This window comes from Indicator indicator, chromosome 4 (genome assembly GCF_027791375.1).
Source record: "Indicator indicator isolate 239-I01 chromosome 4, UM_Iind_1.1, whole genome shotgun sequence".
In the NCBI taxonomy this organism is placed as follows: Eukaryota; Metazoa; Chordata; class Aves; order Piciformes; family Indicatoridae; genus Indicator; species Indicator indicator.
In genome coordinates, this window is record NC_072013.1 from 47,479,619 (window position 1) to 47,505,826 (window position 26,208).

General features: G+C 40.2%; 1 protein-coding gene across 2 annotated transcripts in view; it reads right to left on the reverse strand.

Annotated features, from left to right (window-relative positions):
* The window catches only part of RAD51B (RAD51 paralog B), a 379,361-nt gene that overhangs the window by 83,266 nt on the left and 269,887 nt on the right, over positions 1-26,208 (reverse strand). The window contains exon 10 of one of the 2 annotated variants that reach the window (XM_054400248.1): positions 15,659-15,662. The exons of the other annotated variant lie outside the window; for it this stretch is intronic. Within the exon in view, the coding sequence (XP_054256223.1) occupies positions 15,659-15,662 (4 nt within the window). The remainder of the gene's footprint in view (positions 1-15,658; positions 15,663-26,208) is intronic. 2 annotated transcript variants of the gene reach the window in all.

Below are 26,208 nucleotides of genomic sequence, written 5' to 3' on the forward strand. Positions count from 1 at the left end.
ATCAGGTAGAGATACTATGAATTTCCTCAGAAATCCAGATTAAAACTGGAGCTATATGCTACTTGGGAAGCAGTAAATGTTATGTAAAGTTGGAAAGGATACCAAGATTGCAGAAGATGTTTCAATATCGCACTGCTTTACATTCTTAAGCAGTATCAGGGCACAATTAATCTTCAGGCATATACCTACAAAGTCCTAATGGATAGCTCCAATAACAGAACTTTTGACAGCCCACCTGAAAGAATGGCTTTAGGGCCAGATAAAAGTACTCTGAGGAAGTTCAGCCAATCTCAGCTACATCTTCTGGCAACCACTTCAAAAGGTTTCATGGAGCAGAGTGCCCATGAGCAGATGAAATGAGACCCTTCATGCACCATTTACTGCACTTGACAGGGAAGAAATGCCAGGGTTTGAAAAACACATCCACCTTCTCTCCTCTTCTAAACAACTTCAGTGCTACCAGTTTCGGCACTCTGCTGCAAATGCTCTCAGAGTCATCAATCAGGCAAACCCCCTTTTCCCCATGCACACACTGGGCTTGAAACCATTATGGGCTGGCTCTGCTCCCATAGCCAGCTGGAGACAGAGGTGCTCCAAATGCATTCTACGGGAAAGGAAATATAAACTCCACCTTTGATGGTTTTTAATTAACAAAAAAATCTCAGGCCTCATTGGTTCTCAGGAAAACATACAGTTGGCTCACGTTTAAAGTGATAGTATGGAAATAAAATTAGTATTTTAAAAAATTCCCTTCTCTATGTTACTATGAGCTCTAACAAAAGGGCTGTTCAATGTAAAAATAAGAGTTTCTGGTCACTGGAAGGCAGGTATTTTGGACTTATTGAAAAAGGACTGAATTCAGGTATGACTTGCCTGCTTTTGCAAGGAACTTGCACCTATCTTTTCATAGACCTGCACTTCTTTGAAATCGATTCTAGGCCATTCCAGTGACAGTCAGCTCTGTTAGGCTGGATAAGAAGTAGCAGATAGCAAAGCAATTGCAGCAGATGGCAGAGAGTAGCAAGTGAGGAACTGAATGCCACTTACCCACATGGCAGATCATTTGCTGTGAACTACCATCACTAGTGATAGAAAAGGGTATATTCTTGTGAGGGGAAAATAAACTGGAATGGAGACAACAGTCCTTGTTGAGGTGCAAACTGTGATTATCATAATTTTTCTGTAGTGTCCAAGTGAATTGAAATTAAATATGTAACAAGTCCGAGTGCTCTGTAGTCCTTGGGGAACGTATGTACGGGTTTCGAATATCCCAGCCTTCTCATTAGCAGAATGAGCTGAGAAGCCAAAACCTGAATGAAAATCCCTCAGAGGATGGGAAAGGACTTAAAGACTGTAAACCAAACTATTTTTCACTTTTGTTAACATAAAGGTAAGGAAGCATAACTGCAAGTTCCTCTTGATAATGCTGAATTCAAGTCTATGATTCTACGTTCCTCACAGCCTGTACTGGAGACAAAACTGTTTCTTGAAGGGCAGCAGCACATTGTCTGTAATGATCCAAGCTTGGAAAAGGCTGAGGGCTAACAAAACAGTTGTTCCTTATATGCATTGACCTTTTTTTAAAAAATATTTTATCAAGTAGCAACAGCTTTCCTGTAAGTTTTACTCTTGTTTGATGGTAGTCATGTTCCTATAGTATTAGCAGAATGACAGCTCCCAATTAACAGCCCATAGAAGACATTTGCATTATTGGATGAGGCTGAGAAATACCAGCTTTCATGGTGTTCTGCAGCTCAAAGAGAGGCAGGTTTGTCACATTGGCAGAATACTATCTGAGGGAAAGAAAATGTGTGAAGGCAGTTAAATAAGGTTACACAGGTGCTGCAACTTCAGACTGTGGAAAAAAAAAGTCAATTATAATACATGTGAAAGAAAATAATTTCTCTAATGTTTAAGTCTTCTTACTGTGGGGATAAAACCACAAGCCTGCTTTAGGAGTGCTGCCCTCCTTTAACCAGCCAAACATCACACTGACATTCTTTAGTGACTTGTGGTTTGGAGAGACTGCCATATGCAAAACTGTGGTCTGCGCACTTCTTAGAACTAGAAACTATTTGTGTATGTTCTGGTAAACTTTAAAATGCAATCAAGCCAAAGAAAATTTTACATGCTAATAGATCTCCAACTCATGATAAATTTTATAGTCTCCTAAGACAATTGTATCATTTCAGGACATGCCTTACCCCTCACAAATCAAGAGACAGTTTCCAGTTTTAGGGGGAAAATGAGAAGGGTTTAAATGCTGCCAATATCAAAACAGAACATTTTGGAATAGTGAGGGTTTGAAGCAAGTTCTGTGATTGGTAGAAATAGGTCAAACTGAAATTTCATACAGGAATGCTCCAAAAGTGTAAAGAAACTTAGAAACAAATGTAACTTTTACCAAAGTAAAACGATGCCCTTTCCATGAACTCATTTGTACTGACAAAGTAGATATGATTTTACCAAAGGGATCTTTAATACTTAAATTGTTATTTAGACAGAAATCTTGCCTTAAGTTTTCACCAAAAATTTCTCTTGCTCTGCACTGAACTACTGAACTGCTTTTTTCATCATAAATGAGATGCCTGTAATGTTTCCACAGAATGGACCCATCAGATTGTTGCCATGTGTGGCATTGCTTGCAAAATTTACTGAATTCCAGTTGTATTAGATGGAAAATCCTAGAGCCAAAATATCAGATTTTCATTTATTGTTGTCAAACAATCATTTAAAGTGTCAAATTGCATTACTCACCAACATTCCATCACAAAAAATGCTGGTGTTTTTAGGGTTCAGACAGCTTTAGATCTGATATGTATACTTTTAACTGCTTGCACAAATAGGAACCACAGTGCTCTTCCTAAAGGCAAGAGAGGAATGAAGCAAGTATCCTATCAGCCAATTGCTACATAAGAGTGTAACAGTAAGATTCAAAAAAATCAGTGTACATTTAAGGCCCAGAGATGAGTCTCCTTAAGCTATACCTTCCTTCTTGTCCCACCCCAATGTTAAACCTCATTGTGGCTGTTACTCCCACACTTTTATGCTTCAACAGTTTGCCAGCACATCACTTTTGTGGTTCTACTTCTCACTGCTTCCCGTTCCTGTTCCTTCAAGTTGCCCAGAAGACTACTGTGAACTGGCTGATAAGGATTAACTTCCCATTCCCTAGTACTGCTTTCCAGTGACGCAACAGTTCCTAAAGGCTAGAAAAAGGAATTTCAAAAGAAAATGGACTCAGGCCTGTGCTGGACGTGCTCAGATTATCACTATCTGTGTAAATTTTCATCCATCAAAAAGGTACAATCTGTAATCAAAAATGGGAGCCATAGAGCTTTTTAAAAAAAGAATAAGAGTTGTTTTCAATCACTTGCAAGACAATCACTTTTTTCCTAACACATTACATACTTTTGGAATAAATTTTCCATCCAAACCATCCAGAATTCCCTTGCATAGGCTTACCATTATTAGCTACTAGGGACAAAGTAGGCCAAATCTTACAGAGCAAAATGCCCAGTATAAGTCTGCAGACTTGTACTCTCCCACTGAAATCGAACCCTTTGTGATGTTAAACAGTTTATCAATACAGTGATTAACCTAGGACATTCTTTAAAGTGGTTTTAAGAATACATACTGCTTCATCTCTATGGGGAATTGCACTTGTAGGTCTGCTATGAAACACAGGCCACCAAAATCCAAAACTATCCTAGAAAGGGCACCAGCCAGCACTCCTTTATGTAACAGGAAAACTTACAGGAACTAATGAAAGATTATCTAAAGATGCAGCTCCATGGCCCCTTCAACCAGTCGCAGTGGATTGGCCTAAAAAAATACCCCAGGATTGTTTTTCAGCCAGTTTAAGCCAGTTCATGCAATTATTCAAGTCAGGAAAGTGGCAGTGCCAGTGTCAGAGAAGGAGAGGGGAACACACAGCTGGGTGATGAGCAACTAGAAAACTTAGCAGTTTAAACCACTATGGAGCTAAACCCTGGGAAATGCAGAAACAAAGTATTTGATCCATTTTTTTAATAGCCACTGAATGTAGCTCATGAGCTCCTACATGTTTGCTCTTTAATGCTAAAGTGCTTTTCCAAATATTTATAAAAGATCTTCCCTAGTTATGACAGAGGCAAACTGGACCCTGCACCACTTACTTCCACTGAAAACAGTGGAAAAAAATGCTGCTGCAGGTCAGCAGTGGCAAAAAGGGCAAAAACAAATGAAGGTTGAAATGGAAAAGTAGCTGTGCAAACTATTAAGGCGTCAGAATTATAGACAGAAAACTACCTTGAAGAGAAATGGCAAGTGGAGTTCCTTTAGCTTGTGAACTGAAACCTGTTCTCTTGAATATTCCACGCTAACTGGGAAATGGAAATGATCTACAGTAGACAGATTTCCTGACGTCTGACAGATTGAATGTTGGCACAGGAGTGGATAGAAGTTGCTGCTCCTTGACTTGTAAATTAAATCAACTTTGAATTCTTTAGTAAGGAGTAAAGTATGAATAAGCTGGTTGAAAGGAATCTAGCTGGTGTGCAAGTCAGGCAATGGGCAGACACTCACTCTGCAAATGGCCTGAGAAATTGCTGCCCTCCAGCTGCCACCCTGCCCAGCGCTGCTGTCTTCCCAGCAGTCAGCATAGCCACTGGTGTGAGCACTCCCTTGTAGACTTTAGGCAGGATTTGTCACATCAGTTTAAATGAGTGGTTTGACATAATGCACGTTTATCCTCCACCCTGAGACATACTGGGGAGTGTGCACACAAACCTTGTCCAAAGCTGAGTGGTTGGAGATGGCAGACAGAGGACCATGGTTAAGTAACTGGATTCAGTGGTGCCTTCTAGTTGGGTCTGAAGGCAGGGAATTGTCCATAGGTTTTGACTTCATTCTTGTTTATGTAGGAAAATTACATTGCTGTAAGTAAATGTACAGTTTATATCCAATTTACTTAAACTATTGCAAACCCTTGTGTAAGCACTTACTGAAACAGATGAGGGTGTGGCATGAGTTTCAGTAAATCTGTTAAACTGATTTACACTAAACTGGTAGGATTTCTGTCTGTTAACAAATTCTTTGAAACTCCATGAAGGCAAATTCCCCCATTATGGCCATACTCACATAGGAGTAAACATGTATGCAGGAGGAGTAAATCACTTCAGAATTTGGCTCTGCACGAAGCCCAGATCAAGCTTTAAATTGTAACTGCTTCCAAGCACCAAATCACAGCAAACCTTGCACTCCTTCACTACTCCCAGGGCAAACACGCTATATGAAATGTGGGGAATATGAAGCTTTCCATCCTCCCAATTCCTGAACCTATTTTTCTTCAGGCTCAGGCTTTGTACAGAAATGTGAAAGAACTGTGGTCTACCAATAGTTCAAAGGGTAGAGGTCTAGTATGTCTCAGTATCCTGCCCACTGCAAAGAATAAAATAGAGTTGGCTTTGGGTATTGGGGAGGAGAAAGGAAGTGCTCGTAGGCCTGAGTACAACCAGCAAATACAGTAGGTCTAATTCTTGCCCTATCAGCCTTGACGCCTTTTCCTTCAGCTACTTTAGATAAACAGGAAAGTAAAAAAAAAAAAAAAAAAAAAAAATCAGTGCTGGAAAAAATACAAGTCAGTTTGGAAAGAAAATGTTATTGTCAAGTACTCGAATGGTGGTTTCAAACAATAGTGAGTATGGTATGTCACATGAAAAATAGGGTTATTGCTATGATAGGAAATCATACCAAAACTAGAGAAAAAAGAGACTCAGAAAAAATCGTACTACAATCAGAAAAGCTAGAGATTAAGATCATTAAGTCTCTGCAAACTGCTTACAAGGAACAAAGTCTGAAAAGTGGTAATATTCTTGAACTTATTTTTCTGACAGGGAAGGTGCTTTACAGATAGTTAATGTGGTTTGCTGAGTTTACCTAAGTTTCTGCATAGCAAAGCCTTGAATCGCACTACCTTCCTCTAACCATTAAACCATTCCAAGAAGTATTCTTTCATTAATGCCTTTGTACACAAAACCAGGTGAAAAATGGGTACACAGTATGACTAATCTGTTTTGGCACTCAATGCACTTCCAGAAGCTAAGTCAACTTTCTTAGGTGAGAAAGTGGGAGAGAGAATACCACTGAAATGGCTCATTCTGTAATTGAAGGCTTTAAAACATATCCTTTAACAATGATCTCTGTGCCTCTGGTACAGAAATCTCTAATGAAAATAGACACAGATTATGACAGTAGACCCTCTCACTCAGCAAGTTTTGTATTTATAAATTGTGTTTATAAATACATTCGATACAGTAAGGCAAACCACTAACAAAGGGCATACCTTCATATACATCAGTGCAACTCAGTGCTATGGTATGAAAATCTGATTCAATCAGTTTATTCTTTTATCAAGGGGCTTTTCTCATTTGTAGCCTGGACATGAGGGGATCTGAAGAGACACATTCATCTGTGTTAGTTAAATTACCAGATCTCTTTTACACCATGCAGTATCATGTACTGTGACAAATAATTAGCAGAAATATGGAAATTGGTGTCTTCCAAACATTCCACACATTTTCACAAAGTAAACACTGAAAGTGTTTGCCCATGTTATCATAGTTTGCATTGGAAAGGACCTTAAAGATATCTAATTCCAATGCCCCTGCCATAGGCAGGAACACCTCCTAATGGACTAGGTTGCTCAAGGCCCCATCTGAACTGGCTTTGAACACTTCCAGGGTTGGAGCCTCCATAACTTCTCTGGGCAACTCATTCAGTGCCTCACCACCCTCATGGTGAAGAATTTCTTGCTAATGTCTAATCAAGATCTTCCACCTTCTTCCAGTTTGAAGCCATTAGCCCATGCCCTATCACTAGATACTTTTGTAAAAAAGTCCCTCTCTGGCCCCCTTCAAATACTGGAAGGCTAAGGTCTCCCTGAAACCTTCTCTTATCCAGCCTGAATAACCCCAACTTTCTCAGCCTGTCTTCATAGGAGAGGTGCTCCAGCCCTCTTCTCATCCTCATGGCCCTCCTTTGGATTTGCTCTAAAAGTTCCATGACCTTCTTATGTTGGAGAGTCCAGAGCTGGACATAGAACTCTAGATGGGGTCTCACAAGAGCAGAGTAGAGGGGAGGAAGTTATCCATTGTCACTTACCAAGTCTAGAGCTGAGTGAACATTAAAACTAAGGAGCTCCTTGTTTCCATCACATCTTCTACCCATTAGACTGTGTGGCTCATTCTCATTCTACAGTAGTTAACAGAAATAAGTAATAGATTACTATTTTCCCCCGAGTTACTGTTGTGGTTTAGGACCAGATGGCAGCTAAGCATCATACAGCTTCTCTGCTCACTCCTTCCCCCTGGGCGGAATGGAAGGACAATCAAAGAGAAAGGTAAAAACTTGTGATTTGAGACAAGGACCCACTAAAAGATTCCTTATCCAAGTAAATTGTATGGAATGGGCTTCCATTACAATTCTTAGAGAACATCCTCATACTGCAAAAAACCCTTGAACAAACCACCCTTACTAAAATTACCCATTAAACGAGTGTCTAGAAGAGTTGTGGATGGACTGAACCATACTGACAATATTCTCCATTGTACCTGCTCTGGTTCTTCTCCAGAAAGGAGTGTAACACGTTATTAAACCAAACGGATGAAAGATGCTCTGTCAGGACATCTTGGAGGATGCAGAGTCGCTGATGCAGAATATGGCCTGGCCAGGTGATGTGCTCCTGGTTCTCCACTCATAAAGTTCCTCCACTAAGAGTGCTGCTGTACCTGTCCCAAGTGTTCTCTGAGAGTCCACCAACACTTTAACCTTTCTAATGCTCCACAGACATTAGGACATTTGCTGGACTTCTTGGCTTCCTCCATATAGCAGAGCATGGTAGCTAAAGTTCTGTACTTGCTGCCTCCTCATGACATTTTTCTCTTCTCCCTCTCACCCTGTTTCTGCTTTCTTTCCTTTTTTCCCTTAAACCCAGCTGACAGCATTGCCTTTCTAGGCTGTGCTCTTTGGCTGCAAAGGTAGCAAACCCTGATTCCAGGAGGAATCCTCATGCCCTTAATATGCAGGTCAAATAAGTCAGTACTTCTGTGAACTAAGTATTCACTTTAAAAAGTATTTTTAAAAGAGAATTGTTCACCAAGGAACAAAAGACCAGAAAGGTTTATAACTCTTAACAGAAAACATCTGCTTGAACATAAAGCTGGTATCAGTATTTTCAATTCAAGCTCAGGAGAGCCAGGAGCAAGAACATCAGCCTGCAGGCTGTTGTTCAGGCTTATCTTTTTGTTAATGAAATGTTTTTTGCAAGAGAATTGTTATCATGTCATTAAAAAAAACTCCAATAAAATACTTCCAGAAACCCCCAGAATACTCTGTTATGAAGCTGAACATTTCCCTTTCACACTCCACAGTAGAAGGACAGGCTGTGACTCCACACAAAATATTGCTTGCCACTATAAATCAGAGAAGTGAAGAGCTGGTTCTGTAGTTGCTCTTTACTAATAATTTAAAACTGAAGTTATATATTAAAATATCTACCACTGATTTTCTAAGAGATAAAAACCCCACCAAAGCCTGAACTTGTGAATTTCGACCATTATGGGAATTTTTACTTCTCGTCTCTTGGAAATAACATGACCCATGGCCCATTTTTCAAGCCAGATTTCAATCCTCTCTGGCCAGCTGTCAGGAAACCACAGAAGGTGCTTGAATGAGCACAAGAAATGGCTGGTTCTAATCTGAAGGAAAAAAAAAAAGCTGAGGAACAAGGCAGCTACTTGTGGCAGAATGTTATTTTTTCTTCAGTCTCTGCCTGCAAATTTTCACAACATGTGTACTCTGTTACCCCGTCACTTCCCTCTTTTCCTTGGGTAAATATCTCTGCTTTGGAATAAAAGAAGGCCCAGGGGTGCTACTTGTAAGGACTGCACTTGCCTTGATATGTTGTTTTTGAAGTGAACACATACAATGGACACATTTCAAACTTGGACCTCTGCCATCATAGATGTTGCTTTTAGTTTAACCTTCTCAGATGATGGGGAGGGAGGCTGGAGGTAAGGAAGAGGCTGGGAGTGGGATCATACACTCTATCCTTTACCAGATGTGGAGTCTCATGGGAGCGAAGTATGATAGCCCACACAACCCCCTCTAAGCACACAATATAATGAACAGAGAAGGGAATGCAAACTGACCCTTTCCAAGTGCCGAGTGCTTGCAAAATCAAACACAACCCCCCGGGACAAACAGATGACCAGGCCATACCTCTGCCATCAAGCTGCTTAGATGAAAAAAAAAGGTGGTGTGATTAATACTTAATTTTTTTAAATAGGTCGTTTGTTTACAAGTTACTTGTCAGGAAGGGAATCAATTCAAAGGAGGTTTTCCCCCATCTTCCTCTGTAAACTGCATGCCCTGTTAAACACACTGTGTTTCATGTATGTGATTTAACCTGCAATTTGCAACCCAGCAGATGGATGGACTAGATTAGACGTGTTTTTTATGACAATTAGGTACAAAATTGGGACCTAGGAAATTCTGGATTAAACTGGCTCAAATATTAACCCACACTCACATATTAGCCCACCCTCAAATACTAACCCAATTAAGGACACTGGATAAGATACACTTTTCAACATCATTCTCAGACACCAAATGATAATGCAGCAACGGGTAAGGGAAGGACAAAAGTTGGTAATGGGTTCACCCTCTGAAAGTACATGCCAGGATACTTCCAAGTGCCATGTAAATGAAGTCTGAACTCCTGAAAGCTGAAACAACTTGGAGCTGCAAAGAGCTGCCAGTTGAGCTGTGGGTAGGGCTCAAGCAAAATGATTTTGGGAACAAAACAAATTATTGAGTTGTTCCTAAAGGTGTTAGGTAAGTCAGGAAGAGATGAAAATTCTCTGCATGACACAGTATTGAGTCCAGATCCGAAGAGAATTTTTGAACATGCATTTTACAATGTACATGTTCACTTAAACTGATAATATATCCAGCCTTATTTGATCACAAACCTGGAAACAGATCACCTGAAGAGTGATTCTTAAATGCTTGGTCCCATGTCTTCCTTCCCGATCTCTCTGATTATCCCAATCTGACCCCTTCTCCTTCTTCCAAAAATAATGCAGGTACTAAGGTCTTCATCATCATTAAACTGTAATTTCTTTCCTGAAATGTCTGCTTTTCATTAATTCTTTTCTCCTTAATCCTCCTTACATTTTTTGCCAACCCTACACATCTTTCCCCTCCCTGCTTACTCACTGACCATGAGGCTATTCTATTCTTAACTGTACAGCTCTAGAAATAACTGAACACTCATGTAAAGCACAGATAAATTACAAACCTTACACTGCACCTATCAGTACCCTTCCCTTTCTCCTGGCAAATATCATCAGAAAGGACTGTTTCTCCCTCAAAACCAGCAAGTGATTTGCTAGCACAAAATGGAAAGGATTAAGCAGATGACATTTGATTATCTATTTACATCTCACAGGTGTAGTTCCATAACCTAAATATTAGATAGGTGCAGCTTTGATAATCACTAAAGCTCCTTAAAAACTAAGTTGGCACACTGTGATCCTCATGTCACACGTTACGTTCCCTTTCCCACCAGCACACCTCATCCAGAGTACAAGCAGTGATAGATAGTTGAGAGGGAAGGTGCTGTTAGAGAAATGCTATAAATGGGCATATACTGGAGCAATCACTAGCATGTATTATGTGTACAGAGATTGAGCCAGTTCCTTGGATAGCCCTGAGACAAGGGGAAATATAATCATTGTTATCATTTGCCTGTTACAGTGTAGAGGGATTTAGCAGACATTCTAAATCTAGTTTTTGAGTATCAAAACAGAAGTAAAAATAGAAAATTCCATCACTGTTCAGTTGTTCAAGAAGTCAAGGTCTTTCTTGCTGCTCTCAGAAAAGATACAGTTATGAAAACAGTCTGTAATTGGGAAGATATCAAGCTCCAGGACATTTTACAGCCTAGAACCCTGGAAGTCCAAAACAGGTCCTCAATGGACCATATTTTCTAGAAGTTGTGGACTGATTTACATACACAAGGATATTTGTTGAAACTCCAAGAAGGGCTAGGAATACAGTAAGCTTAGATTTCTGTAGCACATTTAGTAACCAACTGAACTAACTATATTATTTAAGCTAGTGTCAGGCTTTTTATCCACTACTAAGATGCAAACAGCAAGTAAAACACAGCAGTGCTTTGTAAGAGCCAAGCAGTGGTATGCAGCAGCAAAAAAACATGTAAGAAATCTCATAATATTACAAGAGGAGAATTTAGGTCCCATGTAAGGTAAACGCATGTCAGATACATTTTGGCACAAAGGGCTAAAAGGTTTTTACCTATAGTACATCTACTGCATGCCCAGTACTATGGAAGGCAGCTCTGGGCTGTGACAAATGGCTGCTTTATTTGGTCTAGTGCAGGAGAAGTCCTCTGTCCTGCTGACTACTCTCAGTACAAGAAATGAGTTACCATGGAAAGGCACAGAAAGCTGCCTGGACCTCTGCTGGGCAGAGCTAGCATCCTCTGGCACACAGTCAACAGCATGTCAGGTGTGACAGCATGATTAAAGCTCCATTTTGGATGATGCTGCCGCCACTAAGCCCAAAAGCTAAGTAAAATTCCTCACCAGGATAACTGCAATGGAAGACGTAATCTAAGAGGATACATAAGAAATAAAAAGGTGTAATACCTGCCAAATCACAAAACCTTGTAACATGATACTAGCAATGGTATGTGTGCAAGAAAATGGAGCAACACCACAGATAGCTTCCAATAAAATGGTAAAGGCCCTATTGCTGCATGACCCATACAGAAGAAGGGGACACATCTGCAACTCTTCTCCAGCTCCTTTCACTCTTTTAGAATATCTTGGATTCGACTTCAATAACATCACCCTGTGAAGTAGCAGAACTCTAGAGTCAGTTAATGAACCTCTAAAATCTACTGCTGCTTACCAAGCAGCCAAGATTTCAAGATAGGAAAGGTAAAATAATTCCCAGTAGTCTCCTACAAACATGTTAATGTGTCTGTACTGAGTGATATTTTCAGACCATTCCTTTTCTCTCTCCTTTGGCTGGATAAAAAGATAGGAGGGGAAAAAAAGTACCTATGAATATCGATGTGCAGAAAACACTCATAAATTCACTTCCTGTCAGTCCAACAAATGAGCCTCCCCTGGGAGGCTGTAAGGAAGAGCCTTCTCACAACAGTCTGATTACGGAAAGTCAGCTCTCTCATGAAATACTATAACCTTGCAGGGACAAGTGTTGTAATAATATGGAAGTATCATAATAGCTTGAGCACTGTAAATTACTTTTGTAACTTGGGACATGTAGGGCAGCACATTTCTGGCAGGCTGGTTCCCAGGGATGCTGCTTGCATCTCTGTATCCCTTGAGAATTACCTTGAGCCTGAAAGATTCATGTGCTGTACAAATTCAATTTCAGAATAGAAATGTGATTCTCTAGACATCAGATTTCATGCACTTGCTGCATTCACTGTAATTTTAGGAAGTTAGCTTTATCACTGCCCTATTCTCCTCAGAAGTCTAGTGCATGTTACCTGTTATAGTTCTCTACATTTCAAATGTTTTCTAGAGATAAAATCCTCACTGATTTTAATTTTTTTTTTCTTCAGGGATGGCTGAAAGGCTACAGGCATTTGCCCACTACGGGCATTTCTGTCAAATTCCAGATTTGCCTTTCACAGTTCTCTGTCTTGGCCCTTCTCCATTTTTGCAGTTTCCAGATCCGTCCACATTTTGCAGCTGTGTGTGAAGGCATCCTACATAATAATCCATGAAAGTACCTCCTTGTTTTATTTCTATTTATTTCTATTATCCATGTTTTATTTCTTTCTAGTCTCTTAGAGCTCCTGGGGCAGTACTTTTGCGTGTCAGTACACAAAGCTAACCTCATGTTTATCCCTCTCCTAACCCTAAAAGAGAAACTGCCCTTAAATCCATGTTTCATTTCAGTTCCCTCCTTAAAACCCCAAACTGTGTGAAACTAGAATGAACTAGTGTAAAGCAAACAGTGCTCTTACCATGCAGACCCACCCTGCAAGCCTTTCCAATCAGGGAATCTAAAATTACCATATTTACAGCATCTGCAGCAGTGCCAAGTACAAAACAAGATGAATAGCTGTGACGCACAAGGCAGAGTGTGGAAGTATGCAGCTGGGCCTGCAAACAATATAGGCACTTGGAGCTGAAGTCCATCTAATGCTTTTCACAGACCAGAGTGACTAAAAGGGGAAGTGGGGGGAGGGAGGAGAAGAGAAATTCCAGGAAGATGAGTGAAAACACAGCAGAAATCCCAGGCTGCTTCACTAATGGGTAATTGAAATGACTCACAAAAGGTCTAGCAGGGAATTCAATTAATTAGGGACGTGACTTGGTCGAGGGGAGGAGGGAAAGAAAAGAATGCCGGCAATACAAGAAAATAGCTCTTCTCCATTCACTTGAAAAAGGGCCTGGAAGAAAACCTCAGGGGAAGAAAAAGCCAAGTTTTTAAAGGCAGGGCCTCTACCCCTTCTTCTGCACAGAAAAAGGCCACAGTCGAACTGTCCTGGCTTCATGAGAGGAGAAAAGGACAAATATGTGCATCCGTATCACCTCCTATCCTTTTCCTAGATTTCTGACGAAAATGAAGGAAAAGAATAAAATTTGATATATTAACTATGTCACCTTTAAAGCAACTGGTAACAAGAAACTACAAGGACAAGATAGATGCAGGATAGATTAATACAATGCTCCTAATAGCATCCCCCTCTTCATAACACTGCTGCTTATTCCATGTGACAGTGAGGGAAGGGCAATAGGCAGGAAGATGAATAAATGAAAAAAATACAGGGGACAGATGAAGGAAAAAATGTAATGCAAAAAAGGGAGAGCAGCAGGGATGGCAACATTGGGGAGGACTGGAATTGACAAGAGCAGGGAGATAGAAATGGAAAAGAAGTGTATGGAGAGAAGGTGAAGGGGAATGGGGAAGGGCACAGATGAGAGAAATGGGAGGGGAAAAACATGAAAAGGAGGAGGAGAGTAGATGCGGGAAGGGTTAGGGAAGGAACAAGAAGTTTCACAATTAGTCAGCAGTTTGGACTTGCTATGATGGGAATAAGCAACTATTGACAAATATCATCTCTGACCAAGTCTCAGAGACTAAAATAACAGTACTGCTAGTTTAGAAAACTTGAAGAATGTGTGACCTAAACTTGCAAGCTCACAACTGGTCATTCCTGGTAGTGGAACAGCAGGGAGAGATAACAGTGGCTGGGAGCAAGTGCTCACTCATGGGATGGAAGTGGAATCTGCAGGCTTTCAGGATAAAGTTACCATAGCTTGAAACGCAGCTCTTGTTAATTCTGACTCAGAGCTGTTATTGCCAGGCTGGCTGTTCAATTGCTTTACACAAAAGAAACTCATGGTCACTGTTTACCTTAGTGAACTATGAAAAGATCTAACAAAAAGTACTTCTTAGGCCCTACTGGGGTTCAGTACTGAACGCCCTCTGAAGGCTTAGGTATGGTCTCATGCTCAAGGCTCAAGATACTGTTATTGTGAAAGGTTGGCAAAGTTTGCGATATGCTGCATGTTTGGGCAATTAGCTAAGTATTTCTGTTCCCAGGGCTGTCAATCTGACAGCAAGAAAACACATAAATCAAACTGTACTCCTCTGCCAGTGACATGACCCTTAACGTCAGCTCTACTGTCGAATGACTTTAAGAGCAGCAAAAGACTTTTAATAAGCTTTATATTTACTGTAATATAGAAAAAAAAATGACACTGCCCAAGAAAACAATTCTTATGTAGTTGAGACACACTGGACCAAAAGCAAAAATACAGTATTTAGGTACCAAGAACCAGTATGAGACCAATTATCTTTATTCTAGCGTAAATATACTAGTGTCTCGACACAGAGGTTGCACTACTACAATCTAACTACATCTAGGCTTTCACAACGTTTTAAGTCTGATTCATGCAAAAAATAAATATACAGAAATCCCATCCTGATTCTGAATCAACCTTCCAATGTGACACTAAGAAGTGCTATGTAAGTGCATCTTTCAGAAGAGGTGTAAAGTTGAGACAGAAGCTCCTGTGGCTGGTTTAAGAAAACAGCCCCAAGAAATTTGGCAAAGACATTACTGCTGGTGCTCTGGACAAATATAAATGTATTCTAGTTTCAACTTGTTGGACTGTTAGTTTCTATGGAAAAGGACTACAAACCATGGGCATTCAGTGCCTAGGTGCCTATGCAACAATGTGATTGTCATACAAGAATTACAATACAGCTATAAAATGTCAGTTACGTCAGGCAGCCCCAATAGCCAATTCAAGCTGAGCAGCCAAAGCACCACTTGACACAGTACTTTATTCAGCTTCAAAGCTCCATTCTTTTCAAATTCTCTCTCTAACATGCCTAATGAAACAGACAGTGCAATGTGCTCAGAAGGTCATCAGTTTCTAAACAGAGCACCTCCAAAATTTAACAGGGCCTCAATTCTATAATTTTGTCCTTTTTACTGGGTCTTCATCAAGTTATACTCATGAAAACTGCAGGCTAGGTCAACATGCACATTGAGGCTATCTGGATTCTGTTAAATCAGGGTGAAGCTTTTTATCCAGACCCTCCTCTTACAAAATTCACAACAACAAGAAATACAAATCCTTTCTCTTCTACAAAATTAAAATAATTAAAATAAATTCCTTTTATCTCTCTAATTAAGCACCATCCTGTATTTAGTCAGTTGACAACACCAAAGAATGATTTTTCTGTATTCCACAATGCCATCCCTCCTCCCTGGATCTATTCAAAGCCTCTTGTACATATTTAATCACTCCTAGCCAGGCCTGACTAATGAAATGCAGGGCCTTGCCCTGACCTGACCTTGCTATTTCTATTTTGGCTCAGCACATCCTCTGCAAGTTGGTTAAAAAAAAAGATATTTCTCTCTTTCTTGGACTTAAAGGTCTTGTTACCGGCAGGGGGTATGGTCAAGGACACTGCTGGAAACAGAATGAATGACTGTGAACACTGCTTTGCAAAACTACTGGCAGTCCAAGAAGGATCGCAGCAATTTAAGTGCAAAGTTTTTTCTGATTTTCTCTTTGACTGGCAAAGATTGGTGGGACTATTCATCTACTGGGAATTTCTTATGCCTAGGTAATTCTGTAAGAAAAATGGACTGCTCAAATTATTTGTTACACTCTTTTATAAAGCACTGGGATTTGTTCTATGGTTTTGCACACTTACTGCAATCAGATATGTTGCTCTTGGTTTTCTCCATCTGCCTTTCCTGTTTGCCAATGCAGCAATTTAAAAATACATTTTCCCTTTCCTAGAGCCCATAAAGAAGTGTGATCCCATTTACAACTGCCTAGGAAATGCTGAATGTTGGGTTAGCCCCAATGTGTCACCTTTTTGTCACATGATGTTGATTACAGGAATTTATCAACATGCCAATCAGAAATCAGGAATGTTTCCAGGGTACAACACAACAACATTTACGTGGTGATTCATGTGGCCTTTTTATGACGAGTTTGTTTTCAAATGGTTTGACTTTGCTGGCCATGAGTTTTGGTGTTCAGTTTGACATATTGAGTTGCTGGATGAACCATAAACCATACATGAAGTCAGCAAGTGCAAGGGCCATCTTTTTATTCTTTGCATATACACAGTGCCTTACATTGTGGAGCTCTAGATACAGAGTAGGGGTCACAGATGCTATCACCAAACAGCCAGTAACAGCATAAGGACCTTAAGCTACTCAGACTGTCAGAAAAATGAAGATGAGTGGCTTAATTCACCATTGTTCCTACAATTATCTCTCAATGGAGGCATACCAGAGAAAATAGTGCTGAATAAGGCCTTTAGCTAGCTGCCTAAAACTAACATCCTACATCCCATGGAGCACTGTGAGCCTCCAAAGCTGTCTAAGGACCAGGGATATAGAACATATTTCTAATGGCCAGAATACATTTAACAACTTCGTATCAGCTCTTCAGCATGTGCTGGACCTGACACAAAAAGAGACGAGCATTTATGGGTCCAGTCTTTCCTCAGCTCGACTAAAATAAATAGGTTCAAGTTGCAACACTCTGTTGAATAGACACAGTAGGATATTAGACTTTGCTTGAAGGAAGAAGCAATCACTGAAGTCAAACAATACAGTTATGTCATTTCTTTCCTAATACTCTTTATTGGGTTATTTTTTTAGTCTGGTTCTCTACAGAGACAACATTTTGGCAGTCATGTTCTATATTCCAATGTATAATTTTTTCAACCAAGTCTGACAAAGGATTGGGGTTTCTCAAACTTCTGTGAGATTACAGAAATTAATTTTAAAAAGATGGTCAAGTAGAGAAGAGCGCTCCTGTAAATATCCCTGTTTGGTTTATTAAATTACTCATTATTAGATTCCATGAAATCCACAAAGTGGAATTCTGAGTACACCAACTTCAGGGAAAACTTGGAGATACAGCCAAACAACCACAAGGTACAAATCTCTACCAAATCACATTTTAATAGTTTATACACTCAGGGATTTGTCAAAGCTTCCAAAACAACTTGAAGCTGTCTGTTTCAGAGGAAGAAGTGGAAACATACAGCTTTTGTTGGGACTGCTTACTGATTTACCTCAATGTCCCATATGGTTTGGCATTTGAGCCAAACCAATCTGTGAATGGCCAGCAAAACACATGGTTCTGTGCAGTCCTCCATCTCTCCTTTACACAGCTTTGCTGATTCCCCTATGCTAGTGCTCATTTTTCTGTGCAGGAGGTCAGTTCAGGGAGCAGAAGTGGCAAAAGGCTAACACACAAGTAAAAAGTGAACCAATTCCTGATCTCCCTTAGACAACACACTGAGGGGGTTGATGAACACCAGAACTGATACAGAAGTTGGTCTTCAGTTGGCCACCTCCTGGTGATCATGAGTTGAGAGATTAGCATTACTACAACCCAAAACCTGGCTATGGACTTATGTGGCCACAATCTGTACCTGGTGATCCACATCCATCAGAACAGCCTCTTGGGAAGACACACCAGGAAGCACCATTTAGGCCAGCTCTGAGCAAGTAACAAAACTTTGTGAAAGCAGACAAAGATAAAAGCAATATTCAGACACTTTTCCTCCCATCTCCAAGCAGGTCCTCAGGCCCTGTAGCTCTACTAAATGTTGTCAAACACACAGGACAAGCACACTCATGCTAATTGTCTGTGTCCTCAGTGTTTTGCTGTTGCAGTCTACTGCAAGCATTTGTGTTGTGATTTTACACTACAGACATCAAGACCACTGAGTGTTGAATCTCCCTTGCTTATGATCTTCCTGATGTTTGGCAGAGCTCAAGAATGCTACCTCAGGACGCTCCTTCTCTGGGAGCTCTGGTGGGATGTTGTAATTAAGCCGCATCCACACAGCTAAACCCACAGAATTTAAAAACAGCTGTGAATTCCAGCTGTGTCTGATCTGCCAGTGTTTGGCTGGCCTTTGTGGGGCCAAATTTTTTTGACTTAAAATAAAAATATGATTTAGCACAATTCACCAGAATAGGCAAAATAAATTTTTGGAAGTTTTTTTTTTTTTCAACCTACGTGTAACAAACAAATTTGGGCCAATACCTGTGCATGCCAGAAAAAATGTTTACCTTGCTTAGCCAAGATTGAGCAAAATAGATTTTTTGGCAGCATGGACAGAGCTTTAGGCTTGACATTTTTAAGGTCCCCTACTAATTCCAGTTTTCCATTCCCCACCCTTTGGAGTTTCTCAGATGATTTTCTCTCCCCAATGGCTTTTCAATTTGGGTACTGTCCTTTCTCTTTTCCCCCTTATGGTTATTTTCTTTCATTTAGCCTTCTTTTGCATCTGCTTTCTTTCTATCCCGTCTCATGGAAACATATTAAAAGACCTCCTATCTCCACCATTTCTACCTTTTATTTGCCAAGCTATTTTCCCCTGATCAAAATTATATCCTTTGATACTTCTTGAATAAACTACCAATGTATTAAATGACTGGGAAACAGGAATCTTAACAGTGGCCTAAGACCACTATGTAAAAAAAGAAAAAAGGAATTTTACCTACACGTGTCTTACTTATACAGATATGTATTAAAAGATACATCTATTTTAATACTCTCACTACTTCCTCAAAGACTTTCAGAGAAAAGATACATGTAAAGAAAAATGGACTAAAATGGACTTTTAAGGAAGACAACTTCAGAGAGAGAAGAAAACCAAAAAATTCAATAGCATAACAAGGAAAACTAGACACTGTGATTTCCAGACACGCTGGTCTTCCTTCTGGTGTTGTAGACTTTATATATTTCCCATGTAATGTACCTCCAAACTCCTATTGATTTAGCATTAATGGCATGAACTACTTAGATGAAGGCTGACACTCCAGAAAGTCAACAGGGAGATATTCAGCATTCCGGCTAGAACCTTCTGAAATTTTGCTTGCAATTTTTAAATTCAGCATCAGACTGAGCCTCACTACGTTCACAGTAAGCACTGTTCCCAAGGCTAATGAGACTAGACTATATAAAGGCCTGAGTACTATTATTTTTCTGCTGAATATGTTTCCTAAATATTGTCTCACTGTCTCCAGAGATTTTAAATCACAGTGCTAACCAGTTGTCTTGGGGATGACAAGAGCAATTCTGCACAGGCAGTTGTTCAGGACAGCCTCCCCAAATGAATTCTTCTAAGAGTTCCTATCTGCATGTTTTAGTAAGAGCTACCAAACATGGCCTCAGACTCACTTTTTGAAATATAGGGGCACTCAAAATTAGTTCATGATAAACCTATCAAGGGCTCATTTTCGCTCTTCTTACTTGAAAGCAAGTCACTATAAAAAAAATTGTCCATGTTGAGAACACAAAAGCATTTGGGAGGAATGTGACAAGTCATTCAAGCAACACTGACTGCTTAGATGATGCTCAATACATAATGCTGCCCAGAAGAAGAGAAATTCTTCTTAGGCAGCCTCTATGCATAATTCACAGTCACATCAGCACTGGCTCTCAAAATATGTGCATATACCATTCTAGGAACTGATCAATGGCTACTCTTACTATAGGCTTAGAAGATACCACAAAAAACTAAACTACATTTAAAATATGTTAACTATCATGGTCAATATATCAACAGGTCAAGAAAGATGGCTTTGCTTTGGCTTTGTTTAGGCATCCCACTGCAAACACTGATGGCATCTTCAGCAACTACATCACTATTGCTCTGATGTGTTTCCATAGCAGCTCTTGGCAGGTTCAGACCTGAAGGCTTGAGATCACTTTCTTGCTCTGTATGTTGCTGTGAAATTCAAGCCCTTCCTGGGTCAGAAATCACATGGTGTATTAAGGGCTCAGGATTAATTCTGGAGATTTAAACTCCTGTTTTGACCATATGCCATGAATGGAAATTGGCTACAGGAAAAATAAGTTTGATGAATCTGGGCCACGGAGTAATGGAACTTCTTAATCAAGGAAGAAAGAGTGAGTTAAAAGATAGATGTGCTATAGCACCCTGCCAAGTACATCACACCACTACTTCGTTTTGCAAATCTGATGAGAAATGACAATATTAGGTATTTGATATTAAAGAAGGAAAGTCTTTGCAGGGGTCCGTGTAACTGCATTCTTGTTGCCAGTTCCCATGCTAAAAGGAACAATCTGCTCCATTAAAGAATGGAATGAAATCCACCTTTTTTTCAGGCTGTTTAGCAGAGTCCCTTTTTCTTCGTTTTGACATAGCCCAGATTTAAATGTAAACTGACTATGAGGTGAGAACTCTGTTGTCCATTACCTAATCCTGAAAACTTCAACATGTTTTCATCTTTTTATAGCCAACACAAACATTTGTTTTCTGCTAGGAATAAAAAGCAGTAAAAGCAAAAGTAATATCCAAGCCAATCCCCAAACTTCAGAAGACAACATGCAGATGACATCCTATACTCGTAATACATTTCACTAGACAATAGATGAAGAGAGATTTCACAGAGTATCTATGGATGTAATATTAACATCAAATACATTCCAACTCCCTTATCTAATCTAATGAATCATTTAACAGTTGATCTATCGGGCCAAGTCTTTGGATCAGTTTTGTGCCATGGGAGTAAAAGATGCCTAATACTTAAATAACCATCTTTTTGACAAAGGTGAACTTGAACGGTAATACAGATTGTTTCCAATCAACAATCTTCAAAAGGTCTCTTCTGTTTCTTTCCAGATGACTACACAAAACATCACAGCACATAAAATACCTTGATCTAATCCACTGTCTCTTGTTTTCCTCTTGTCCGTTATTTTTTGAGCTTTATATAGTACTTTTGCAACAGTTTTGGACTTAGACAAGGCATGCTCTTGCTTTCATATGGAGACTGTGAGCACTTTCATCCTTCCACTGCCAGAACACACACACAAGCTGGCACATTCTTCTAATCACAAAAGTGAAGGGAAAAAAAAAGCTGCAATATTAATAGCAAACATATTCTGGTTCTTGTCTGGTTACACTCAGGTGAACACTGATAAGTCATGTGTGAGGTTCTCATACACAGCTTTGCCACTGCAACACCAATTGTAACATGCCTCAGCCTCTTTTTAACATTGCCATACAGTTGGGTCCTGAACAGCTTCTTGCTAATACACTCCTTTCCAGCATTAATAATAAACGTGATGGGTTATAGCTGGCCAGAGCTGTTAGCTGTTTTTGTACAGAAAAATAAATATATGGGCCTTCATCTCCCCACAGAATCTGAGACTTCAGTGCACATAGGCAAGTAAGCCAAATTCTGCAGCAATGCTTCCTCCAAATGATTAGTTTCAGACATCTTTCCTTGAATATTTGCAAAATACATGATGAAAAAAATCTGTCCTAGCTTTCTGTAGCTGTTTTGTGTGTCCTTCTAAACATTGCACAAGACATTCAACAACATACACAGAAAACCACATTAAACAAAACTGTCTACATTGCAACTGTGTCTCAAATTAGTGTGTTCTATAAGCACCATCTTGGCCATCCAGGAGAAGCCTGCTTTTTGGCTGATCTGTATTGTGTTTACAGTATGGGGGACTTGCTGTGGAAGCAACCCTAGTACTATTTTTCATGAGCAACTAAAGATAGACTTTAAAACAATAACACTGAGGGAAATCAGAGCAGTTCTTCACTACTTGCTACGCTCAGGCAGTGTTTATGGAAAGGCACTGAGTACCCTGAAGAAGCAAGCGTATGACCTACTCATAGCACTTGCTTCCAAGTGCACAGCATTCCTAGTACAAAATTAAACACTGGGGCAGGCATGCCACAGCATTCACAGCAGAGTTTTACAGGACACTGAGTTACAGTATGTTCAGCACAACAGCAGACCGAGAACAAAACATTTTAGCAAGAAACACTGAAGATCACCGAGCAAATGGCATGGTGTCTTTGGATCTCACCAAAGCACAAGGTCTTTGTAATATGAGGTAATATGCAAAAGCAGAGCTTAACATAAACAGTAGCAATGGAAAAGCATTGCCAGATATTAATGAAATGCTAACTTTCTTAGCTTGGGAAAAATTCATTCATCACTACAAAGCCACTGCTTTGTAGCCTGACTCAAAAGCAGAGAAGCATGTCTAAAGAGTTCCATGTAGGTAGCAAGAATTTTATAGGTTCTTTACAAATGAAAGTATTGAAGTAGTTTTTTAAACATATCAGGTTCAACTCTGAAGTGCCATTCTATGAATCTCTAATGAGCTTTGCTTTCTTCCTCTTCTGCCTTTCAAATTCTGGTCTCCTGGACAACCACACAGCAACAGAAGAAATTCCCAGCAGTTCTGGACATTTTTGCAATTACTAAGCCTGGTTTAAATGATCTTGTGTTAATAGGCATTATCATGTGTAATAATCAGTTACAGAGAGAGAAAGCTTTGGCCAAAATGATCAATTTTCTTTCTAAAAGAACGATGAAGACTGCAGTCTCAAAATGCCACCAATGTACAGACCTGTTTTGACTTTCTTGTCTGTAGCCTAGAGTAGACTACTAGAGATAAAAGGAGCATGGCACAGCTGAGCTGTGCTCTGAGATCTCTGTCCTTCTTGTGGTATAATTAGGCTGCACCAGGTTCTGTGCTTACAGTTTACAAGGGAAATGATCAAAAGAAACAGCAGTGGAAAAGCTACGCTATGCAACTCCTGATCTGTAAGTCCAATTGAATTATATAGATGGAATTGCAAACATTCAAGGCCTAACCCAGGGTTCACTCTTCTTGCAGTACATTAACATCTAAAGAAAGCAGCTACCTTTCCACACACCACCATGGGCCAAAATAAGCTGCCCGTCCCAACGTGAGCAACCAGACTCAAGTGTTTTGCCTCCATTTCTGGGCCCCTGTAATGAGAGCAAGTTACGGTGGTATAGGGCACCACACTGGATGCTCAAAATACCTGCCCCCTCCCTCTGGCACAGAGAGCACCACTGTTCCTTTTTAAAAATCCCCTGCTCTTAGTAAGGCTTGTTTTTCTAACTGCTTCCCAGAAACCTCTTGGGGGTTCCAAGCCCAGAAAAGTAATTACTGCATTACTTCGGCCACAGACACAATATCAACCTTGTTAGACTTGGCCTGCGGAGACAGCCAAACACCTGCTGCTGCAGCATTTATTTGATAAGCTTCATGGTTCACTAACATAAACCTGATCCTGCTGACCTGCAGGAGGATGAAAAGGAGCTGAGGGGAAAGGGTGGAGCAGGTAGGCAATCTCACGGCCCTATGGCCCAGCAGCTTACAACTCGCTCTCCCAGCGGGCTCCCATTTCTCTTTGCTTTCTTGTTCCCTGGTGAGAGCTTCAGAGAACTGGTTTTCCCCCTGCAGTTATGCAGGCAGATGTGGAAGGGGCTAGGATTCCCATGCCTTATGACGGATTAACTGACAAGCACAGGATCAATACGGGAATTGTTCTAGCTCTGGCTGCATCTGTAGCCTTCCAAAAGCAGACAGAATAGCTGCACACACTCCCATTGGCATGTTGGTGTGTGCACTGAAAGGCTGGCTTAATACCAAAGTCCATTAGTTAACAGCAAGGGGGGAAGGAAGGGCTGCAAATCAGTCAAATCAACAGATAAAAGGTTGCAGAGAAAAGCAGATGTAAAAACTTGATTTTCATTCCTCAAGTGATGCAGTTTTCTTGCCCAGTACAAAAAAATAGAAAGTGGAGGCAGGGAGAAATAAGTAAGGTTTTGTCCCAAACAGGACCATCTCTTCCAATGGTTACTGCCAAGCTATATTTGAGGAAAAAAAACCAGAAGTGTCAGGAGACATAGGAGGAAGGAGAAAATAATATTTCCAAGTGTGGTACCTGATATCAGGAAAGAAGCTTATTCTTCTGAGAGGTGAGCTTGCCTCCTTCTCAGCCTCACCTTTTTCAAGGCAGAGAGAATCAAAAGCAGACTATCTAGAAACCCAGGAAAGGACACTTGCATGTATCTGCCAGTTGTCACTTACATGGAAAGGGTTTGACCTCAGGAAGGTATGTTTCCTAGTGTCCGTGTATGTTGACAGGTCATCTTGGAGACATACCGTGTGATTCATCCAGTTGTGAGACAGTGAGAAGCAGATGAATCATTTGGATGACATCAGAGCCAGACAAAACTTTTATACAAAACTTGGCAAAAGTCTGATTATTAAACATTTGAACATGCGTTATATTGTCTACACAATCATCTTCTATCTTATTTCACCTTCTTTCACTGGCTTCGGGAACTTTATTTCCGGGTAGAGATAAAAATGCAAAATTCGAACCCCTCTAGACATTTTCTGGATAGATCCAACCCGAATCAAAGCATAAACCTCAAAAGGAAATTTCTCTTGTGGAACCTCAAGCCCAGTTTTGCAGGTATGTGAAATTCAGATAATTAACGATAAACATCTGGAGTTTTGGACTAGTACCAACATTCTACTTTTGTATTCACCCTTCACTGTACAGGACTCACAGAAATAAAATGAAATGCTAAGTACACTCAGAAAACCTGCATGACTGGATTCTAATCCAGTGCTCTAGTGACACAGACAAACATTCTTCAATTTTTCTCTTTATTGACTAGCCTGTTTCTTTCCAAATAGTATGAGGCAGGTTTTTCAGAACTAGTAATTAAGTAACAGAAACAAGTAACTTGATACTATTAGGAGACTCTTGGAAAAGTGCTGCAAGCAAGAAGACAGAGCACATAAGTAAGTGAATTTGATTCTGTCATGGGAAACCTATATTGCTTGGAAGCCTGTGGGTACAAAAGATCCACAAAGTTAGTGTTGCCCAGCATGAAAAATTTGAGAGCAATGCAGGATACAGCTAACTCTTGGAAAATGAAACAGTCTTAGCCAGCCATCTTAGTTTCCTGGAAATCTGCTCCACCATTTTGCTTCAGGTTCTATGCCAGTGTTCACCAACAGGCTAAAAGCAAACCAAAATAACTCCAAATGCATTGTTCACCCACCATGCAGTAGTGATAAGGAAGAACTCATGGCTTGTTTCTCAGCAGCTGCTAGAGCAACGAAACTCTCAGCCTAAGGACAATTTTTACTGCTTGGAGCTCTAAGTAGTAAAGCCATGTCATGTACAAACTATTAAGAAGCATCACAGGTAAAGTATTGCAATGATTATAAAGATTCTCCTAATGGTATTCCTGTAATGAAATCTATCATGTTACAGGATGCTCTTCCATACTTTTCTGCCTTTTGTTCTCAAACCTAGACTCAGGCTGTGAGCAAATATACACCTTGTACAGTGACTTCTGCTCCATTTCCCCAGAGCACCATACATGCAGATGCTCCATGAAGGACAAATGTTTCCTTGTGAAATACTGATAGAATGTTACACTAGAAGCAATAGTTTTAAAGACAGTTGAACAGACCTGACAACAGCCAGGGTGAACTACTGCTGGTTACCACTTGAGAAGCAGTACCCAAGGTGCTTGACCAGACAGATCAGCAGTGCACTCTTAGACCATGCTATGTTTGGAGCACTGCAAGGCAAATGAGAAATGACAGCCATACGGCTCACTCGGAGCATCCCCAGGAGAGCAGCCACATGCTGGCAACGAGTGCTGAAGTAGAAATCAACCAAAAACTGTACAACAGCTTCTTAAAAGAAATCCTCCCATTAGGCCCTGCTTCCTGCTCTGTTAACAACCACTAGGTCAGA